This window comes from Carya illinoinensis, chromosome 9 (genome assembly GCF_018687715.1).
Source record: "Carya illinoinensis cultivar Pawnee chromosome 9, C.illinoinensisPawnee_v1, whole genome shotgun sequence".
NCBI classification, from domain to species: domain Eukaryota; kingdom Viridiplantae; phylum Streptophyta; class Magnoliopsida; order Fagales; family Juglandaceae; genus Carya; species Carya illinoinensis.
In genome coordinates, this window is record NC_056760.1 from 37297756 (window position 1) to 37306659 (window position 8904).

At 35.8% G+C, this 8904-nt stretch overlaps 1 protein-coding gene across 2 annotated transcripts; it reads right to left on the reverse strand.

Annotated features, from left to right (window-relative positions):
• Positions 1–1108: 1108 nt before the first annotated feature.
• On the reverse strand, positions 1109–8056 carry LOC122276458. 2 transcript variants are annotated; one of them, XM_043086191.1, is made up of 6 exons: positions 7787–8056; positions 7418–7515; positions 6165–6253; positions 3958–5958; positions 2339–2525; positions 1109–1860 (listed from the first exon to the last, which is right to left on the reverse strand). In XM_043086191.1, exons 2-6 carry the CDS (start codon positions 7512–7514, stop codon positions 1247–1249), a joined length of 2988 nt encoding a protein of 995 aa, XP_042942125.1. In that variant the 5' UTR covers position 7515; positions 7787–8056; the 3' UTR covers positions 1109–1246. The 2 variants fall into 2 exon arrangements, with proteins under 2 accessions (XP_042942125.1, XP_042942124.1); XM_043086190.1 differs by lacking the exon at positions 7787–8056 and having other exon boundaries at positions 7418–7749.
• Positions 8057–8904: the final 848 nt, after the last annotated feature.

An 8904-nucleotide genomic window follows, 5' to 3' on the forward strand; every position in this document is an offset into this window, starting at 1 on the left:
GTTATTTTAATATTGATAAAAAATATTAAAAATCATATATAATGCAATTCAAGCATTTAATAATCATCTGTAAAAGAGTATAAAATATAAATTCATTAACCAGTTTTAATAAAAATGTGATATGAATTTAAATAATTTTAATGAACATCTCATTTATGTATTTAATCTCAATTGTCGACAATTTTTTACCTCATATACAAAGAACATAAAAACTAATATTAAGTTATAAGCACACAGCAAATGTAATATTTTACATACAACCATAAATTTACGTACACATAGAAAACCTAATGACATATTATAGAATAATGAGAATTAAGATAACAAATAGATTTTTTAAAAATTTAATAGATACAATCATTCATCTTCCTAATTTTTTTGTTCAATTAAGAAAAATAAAAAACTGCATATTTTATCTCTCAATTTTTTTTTTTTTTTTTTGCGATTCTTATTAAATACAATATTGAAAAAGTTAATATATGTCTATTTCTATCATATTTGTGTACAAAAATTTAAGAAAACAATTAATTGCTAGACAGTTTAAAATAAATATAGTTTTGAATGAATCTAAAATCGACCTAAATCTCTCGATTGAAGCAGTTTAAATAACTATTAAAAATTTTAAAATTGGTTCAGTTTCGCTTGAATCGAACCCTTTTTTCAAACTTTGCTAAAATATTGGGCATTGACTCCATAATAATAACAACTTGTCAGTTATTTTATCCATCAGGTAAAAGTACATATAACATGCGCCCACGACGTTGTGTTCGAAGAGATTAATTACTTAAATGCTTCTGCAAATTTCTTTTCTTTTTTCTTTGGTATAAACTCTAAAATTTAGAGTGAGAGAGAATTAAACGTATAAAATAAAATAAAAATAAATACACAGCTACCCACTCAAATCAATACCCAATTGCAATCAATCTTCTACACTAACAATTTTATTTAAATGTTTTATTTTTTTAGCGTTGGTATACCAGTGCTGGATAGGTATATTTGTATCCCATGCTGGATCCCATGGATAATCCTCGAACTCCAATTAAAAAAGCATCATCCCTAGATAATGGTGCCTCTATATTCATATTGTTCTAAAATTTCTGGTTCTTTGTTTCGTTGTAAAGATTTTGTTCCTTTTTATTCATATTCTCTCATGAAATGACTATTTCAATATCATTCCATTTACATTCACGTAACCTAATAGACCAAATATAGCCGTTGGGTTCCAAATCTCTCTACACTACTACCACTACATAGCCATTTCTACTACCTCTGCTAATAGTTCATCTGTCAACAATTGCTCGATTTCCCTACCTATTGCACCAATGTCGTCTCCCAAAGCCAACCACTGTGATTCCCTTGTCAAGACCTTGCCCAGAACGTCTTTGTTTAATTTCTTCTCTTGTCCTGCCAACAACACCTGCAGCCTATCTTGGAGCTGACCTTTAATCCACTTAGAACCAATTCTTGTTGTAGGCCTCGCCCATGGATGTTCATCTGTCAATTGCTGGTAGGTCTCCGCGAGTGCAGAATTTATCTGGTCAAACAGTAACCTCCTCTCGGAGCTCTGACAAGAAGTCTTGCTGCAGTACTTCTTCTCAAGTTCTACAAACATGGAGGGATCCACCGGACATTCAGAAGAGTGACACATGGCCGTGAACGTATCAGCATCAAAATCATTAAAACCAGAGTCATTTAAGACGTCCATTATGTACGAAGCCTCCCAAGTCTCTTCAGTTCTACAAAACCCCTTCTCATTTAAAATGGATCCTTCCCCAACATCTTCATCACTTGATATGAGCATGGGTCCCTCTGCATATGCTTCTGACTCTGATTTGAGTAGCTGAAGTTGCATCCGAAGCCCTAGATTCAGACAAGTCAACAAAACATGAGCAGCTGAAAATCTAGAATGAAGGAGCTTCCAACTTATGAAATAGGAGGCTCCAAAAGACAATGGTCTCTTAATTTATGCGCTAGAAAGCAATTGAGGTCAAATGAGCCTCAATTGAAGGATGACAAATTGGTGAAGTGGCATGATAAGGATATAATGATGTGTCATATTGGAAAAAGGTTGTAAAGTTGGATCCTAATCCCACTAGGAACAAGCAGCCAAAAAAGGATAGTCTTTTTCCATAATCATATAATCTGAGCAGTGATTAACTTCAATCGTTGGTTGCATCACCACTGTGATTTAAATCACGAAGTTTGCTTCATTTATATGTATAACAATAGCTTTCATGGCATTCTGAAGGGACGCTAAGCATCTAGATAACCTAAGGGAAATGAATAAACACCAACAATTCAACAAATAAATAAACGAATAAACGAACTTCAAATTTACCATGGATGTCAGCATTGAGACTCTCAAAGCATTCAGAACATGATGACAAATCATCTGTAAAGGGAGCTTCCAGAACTGAAACTGGACTGGGCTGATCAGCCACCTTGGAGCTAACTGGTGATTCTAGTCCAGGTGGAGGGTGAAGCAATGAAACTGAACCTTCCTCGGATGGCCCAATCGATGGTTCCTGGAATATCATGAAATATTGAGAACTCAAAATATCCATCATGCAAAATTAAAGATGCCCTACTTTTAACTGAGCTACAAAATATAAGCAGCTTTCTAGTGAGAAGAAAAAAATGAATACTTAATTTTTTAACCTCAAGTCATATATACACCATGTGAGTCTTGAAAGTAAAACACCTTGAGTTTGGAGAAAATATCTAACAAGCATCTAGATTCTTGTAGATTGTGTTTGCAACACGAGATATTCCGACCAAGATGTAAATCATGCACCAATTAATTATAATTATTTCTGACAGAACCCACTTCCCCACAAGTATATTGAGCATCTGTGCAAAATAGTTCCTCCGGCATAAGTGAGGGTTTATAAATAAAATCAGGGGCTTTGTCCTCTTTTTTTTAATTTAAAAAAAATTTAAAAAAAAAAGGTGCAAAACAGACAATCTCTAAGCAATATGTTTTACACAATAGAATATATTCTGTTGGCTGGTACCCTTTAGGCAGCATTTTGAACATAGCCTGGACAAAATTTCAGGTTAAAAGCCTCTATCCATGGTAACATGATTAGCAGTATTCCTTGAATGTGTCTGGGAAGTTAGAAGTCATAGTAAACCTATTATATAAAAATAATGGCAAAAACGACTGTTACACTGAGTTTTATAAATTGTTATGCACTGCAATATGTTACAAAAATTGCAGTAGTTCAAGGGTTGAAACTTTAGAATCAAGGAACAAATTTTGAATCCTTTTCTCTCATAACAGACCAACATATGAAGCTCGGCACGTGCAGATACACTTTAGACAAAGAGAGCCCCTGCAATGCATAAGGGTTGAAAGTAATGATGTGAATTCTTCATTTCTTTTTCTTTTTCTTTTTCTTTTATTTTTATTCTTTTTGTTTCTAGGCAAAGGCGTGAGAAATTATCTAGGCGTCAGGATCACAAGTATTTTGAAAATATTCAATAAAAGAGCAATCTAACCTGGAACAGATGTACCATGTAATGCCCAATTGCAAATTAGGTCATGGAATACCAAATGACACATAACAGCTCCAAGGAGAAAATCAAAGCAAAGAGAAGCAAATCCAATGTTGAAGACTTGAAAAATATGTCAAAGGAGAAATCAAATAGACTGGTTCAACACATGGGACAGTTATCATTACAGGGAAAAATAACAAAGACCCATATGCAGTTATCATTACCAAAGGCTCCTCACAGGTTAACAAAGACCCATATGAAGCTGACTAATTTTATCGATAACTAGGTCTAATTACAAAGGGAAAAATAATGAAGAGAGATTTAAAGACCCAATTCAGTTATCATTAGCTAATAGTATATTGGAAGGATTAGGGCGCCATAGTTTCTCTAAACTGACACATCAGCAATATGCCAAGGAATTTTTTATGCCAAGGGAAAAAAATAAGTTAAACGCCAAACCTGTAGAATTAAGATATCTTGGCCACCAGCAGAGATATCATTTTTTACACCCATGCCAGCTGTTTTGTCTGGTAACAGCTCATCAGGAGGTTCAGAGGGCATGTCCGTATTTTCATCACTCACATCGACGACATTTTCAGGGCCTGGACTCGTATTGTTGACATTACTAACTGATGTCTCGAGGATCATAACATCTTTTTCAGATGGATTAATATTTTCAAGGCTAGCCTTCACTTGATTCTGGCTTGTATGAATCTCTGCCAAATACCCATTACTTTCCATGACTGTGCAGCTAGAAGAATGAGACTTCTTACTACTAGATCTTGACTTGTTAGTGACTGATCCTTCTCTCCAATCAGATTTACCCTTTACTCTCTTGCTTCTTTCCTTCTTCAAGGTCTCATTTGGCATGAGATACCTGTCCTCATAAAAAGTTTCCCTGTGTTTGCTTGTCTTAGGACTTCCAAAAGCAGTAGAAGAAGCAGGTAGTGATCTTGACCTTGATAACTTTCTCATAGATCCATCTTTCCAGCCATCCCTACTGCTAATTCCCAAGGGCTCAACCCACCCCATTGGTCTATCTTCACTAGCAAATTTGTCACTAATTTCATCCTCACCAATCACACCACTGAAATTTGCTGGAGTTAAATCCTTATCACGGACAGAAAGCATTTCAGCCAGTGTGTTGCCCTTGCTAACCACTCCAAACTCTTGAGACTTGTGAGTCATCTTCCACCTCTCTGAGAGTCTTTTCTTCGCCTCCCTACTCACAGAGGATTCAGCTGAACGGGATGATGAAGGCTTGTACTGGTTACTCAAGTCAAATGAATTTCTGGAATCCACTGTAATCGCCTCTGATTCATTTCCAGATATGTCACATGAACTCTCATCCCCAGCATATCCTCTAAATCCAGCAGATGAAAAATTCATTGAACCACCACGAAAACTCTTTCTCATTTGTTTAGTTATTTCCCTAGCAATTTCTCTAGACTCCCTGGACTTATGCCTTGAAAGCTCAGCACGATCAGGAAAGTTCTTCATCCCACATGAGTCTCCCTTCCTATTTTTGACACTCGAAAATTCTATCGGTGCCCCACAATCTGACAGAAAACCATGCAAAGAACAAGGTGATGAAGCAGGATTGGCACCATTTTGGGCCTTCCCAATGTTTGGTTTTAACACTACTATACTTGTAGGCAGAGTTGCCAACTTATCCTTCTGCTCCACTGAAATATTTGCTGAATTGAGTGCATTATAAGCAGCATGTCTACTGTCAGGGTGGCTAAATAGACCATCGCAATGCTTCCGAGGAGATCTACTGTAGTTTTTCCAAGGAGTTCGTCTCGCTGATTTCCCAAGTTCACTGTTTTCATGCTTGTGCGCATCTGAGAACTCTACAGCTGCTACGCGACCCCGATGGGTTTGGGGAGGAGCACCTCGCAGATCATGCAAATGCTTTGTGAATAACAAATCTGGTTGTTGAAGATATTTTAGAAGACGATCCTTATTAGAGTCTAGCACCTCAAGTGCATCGTAGAACTCCTTTGTATCCTGTAGCTTCTGATCACTGGAAAGACGTTTAGCATCCATGAACTTCTGCCTAATAAATTCCATCTCAGCATCAGTAAGCTTTGAGCTTGTAGCTTCCTGTGATGAGCAATTGCCATTCTTCATCTTTGACGTTTCCAAAACCTCAAATACATCCTTAAATTCTTGCTCCTCCTTGGAATTTCTACTAGACGATCGAAGGTCATAAAATCTGCCACTCTTCTGTGCTCTATCTACTGATGTTTTCCTATTAATATAATTCTCTGAGTACTTTTTTTGCTGTCTGTGAACAGGCTGCTGAGGTGGCAGCCCATCAAGACCCATCAATTTGGCAATAACACTTGGAGACCTCCTTTTGGATTCAGTTTCTCTTGACATCTCTTCAGCTAATAACTTCTTTATCGGAGTTCCAACAGATTGTTTTGAAGACCTCCAGTCCAATTCAAATGTGAACTACAAATGCCAAATGTATTATACATTACTGTCAGTTTAGTGTTTTATTTTTGGGGCATAGATAAACAGAGAAGATACCAAAAAATGAACTGAAATTGATATAACTCGGAAAAAATATTTCTATAACTAAATTGTGAAAGAAGAAAATTGGAAAAAAATTAATTAGGAAATTCTAGCAAAAACATAAAAAGGGAAAACAAACGCACAGTATTTTCATCTGCAGTACCACTACTGCAAGAACTAGAATCGGAGGCCACTTTTGGAAAGTTCCTCTCCCTTTGAACCTGCCTGTTTCCTGGAAATCAATCACCATAACATGGTTAGGATGACCATGCAAGAATAGTGAGAGCGGCGAAGGAGCTCTTTAAGATCTTTAAAATGAAGAGTCAAAAAATTACTAGAATCCAAAACCAGGAAACAATCCCTGAATAGTGTCGCCTATTCAGACATACATGGTCACAGAAACCATAAAATAAATGAAATTAGAATCATTTTTCAAATCTTAGATGCTTTTTGTAAAGGAATTTGAAAGAACCTTCCTTGCCATTTTGAACAACAAAACTCGAGGAAAAATAATTCTTTTAAAGAGGATCAAGTAAACTAAAGAAACACAAAAGCAAATCAGTCATTAAACAATGGCAAAAATCTAACGAAATAGCAAGCAGAGAACAGAAGAAAGTTTCATGTTTGGGAAAGGGAAATAAAAAAGACAACTTGGAGAGAGAGGATATAATGAAATCGAACGCTTTTAAGAGCACTCAGTAGTGAAGCTGGCAATGCAATGATTTCCATTATATCCCTAGAATTCGTTATGTAAGGAAACAAATCATGGCTGATACCACTACACCAAAAAAGTCAAACTTGCAAATTCCAAAAATTACTTGAACAAAAACAGTAACACTAAAGAAGAAGAAAATCAGCTCGGGTATTTATTCGAAAGAAATGAAATTAGAATTTGACAATATTTACCATTTTCAGCTGTTTTATTTAATTATCTCTGTTGATTTTTTCGAGAAATACTCAAAGAAGTAAAATTAGAATTTGACAGTCTTCATCATTTTCAACTGTTTTATTTAATTATTTCAGCTTTGGAAAACCTGAAGAACATAAGAAACGAAGAGTTTCAATAGTGTTCTTCTCTGACTTTCTTGAGTTTTCTCAGCGACCAAACGGAGCCAGCTTCGTTTTGTAGCTAAGAATGCAAACAAGAAGAAAGAGTAAAAGAGAAATCATGCATTGTTCATCATCATCTGAGCCCAATCCAACCCTTCGGGGCTCAGCAATCAGATCCTCATTTTTCGTAAACCGAGAAACGAGAGGGAAAAGAGCGCAATGAAAAGAAGATTTCGAGTTTTTAAATTTCTTTCGTTTCCTCGCTTTTCTTGGCAACAAACCAAAGTGAAGACTACTACATTTACAATTATTTGAAAAGTAAAAAGAATTGAAAGAACAAACTGACCTTCTCGGTGAGCTCGCACAGTCGAGGAAAACCTTTCGCCGGAGCTCCGATCAGTAATGCCCGATATCTTGGACCTCTTTTGCCGAAAATTATCCATCCTGACTCATCAAAAATATCTTCTGTCTTCAAAAACAAAAAATAAAACAAACACGCAGGAATGCCAAAGAAACCTGGATCCGAAATCTCGGAAACACACACCGAATTAAACGAGAGAGAGAGTCAGAGAAAGCAAAACCCTAGACTTTTTAGCTCATTCAAAAAAAAAATAAAAAAGTCACAGAATCCAAAGGCCGGATCATAGAGAGAGAGAGAGAAGGGGGGGGGGGGGGTGTGGAGGGCGAGCATTAAAGGCCAGGCATAGGGTCTGACCGTTAGAAGCGTCGATGAGAGAGAGGGAGAGGGGGTTGGGTGAGAGGGAAGTCCAAGAGCATGAATGTGAGAGAGAGGGGGAGCGAGTTTTATTTTTGAACATTCAAATACCGATGATCCTTTCATACACTCGCTCGCTGCAAGTGCAACTCTCTCTCTCTGCTCCGAGAATGGCTTACGTACTACTCTCCTGCCTGTCAAAGGCTCCACGTTTTTGGTAATTTTGAAAGCCACATTGGCATATTTGCACAGTCCTTTATTTTGACGTGATTGATTCCCGACGCTATGGCTCTCCTCCTCTACCCCCTGTCTTTTTTTGTTTCCTTCCGACGCGCGGTTCACGGCCGCCTGCTTTCTCACTCAATTTAAAAATTTTCTACAGTTATTACACGTTGAATTTAAAGTTAAGTTGTGCTCATTTACTTGAAAATATGAATAATATTAAATATAATAAAAATTTTGTGTTTATTTTTATCAAAAATGAGGTTAATTATTTAAAAAATAATAATTTTTTTATGTAAATTTTAAATTTAATTTTTAAAAAAATGAGTACATGAGATTTATATATTCTAAAATTACAAATGTATTTTTTTAAAAATATTTTATTTCAACTAAAACTACATTTAATTAACGATGTGCATTCGACACCACAACATTTATTGTCGACCATTGTTGTTCCCCTATATCACTCACCTTACCTTATACGCCGATGACTTTTGTATACATTATGTAAGTATGCATTAAAACTTCAATAAATTTATCATTTGAGATTAAATAGGATGGATGTGGTTCATTTGCCATTTTAGTTTGGTAGATGAGCATGTGTTGCGCTGTCTTATCATGAGTTTATCATTTTCTATTTCTTTTAAATCAATAAAGTATTAAATTAAAACATGAAATATAAGTTGAAATGATGGAGTACCCACTCAAAAATTTCATTACAATAATTATAGTATTAGAGTTGGTCGAATTTTAAAAAGAATTTTGTTACATACAATCACTAACCGTTATATATTCTTTACACACTTAAATTTTAGAATGACTGGGGTAACTAAAATGTAAAATTTTAGGTTCGGTTTGGATGTTTAGATGAGTTGTACTCCATCTTTCATCTATCT

Excerpts from the sequence above, each read along its gene's own strand:
- LOC122276458 (XM_043086191.1), bottom strand. The coding sequence starts at position 7,514 with ATGGATAATTTTCGGCAAAAGAGGTCCAAGATATCGGGCATTACTGAT. Across the intron at positions 5,959-6,164 it reads GTACTGCAGATGAAAATACT|TTCACATTTGAATTGGACTG; the intron begins GTGCGTTTGTTT and ends TGGCATTTGTAG. Across the intron at positions 1,861-2,338 it reads TCTCAATGCTGACATCCATG|GGCTTCGGATGCAACTTCAG; the intron begins GTAAATTTGAAG and ends GTCTGAATCTAG.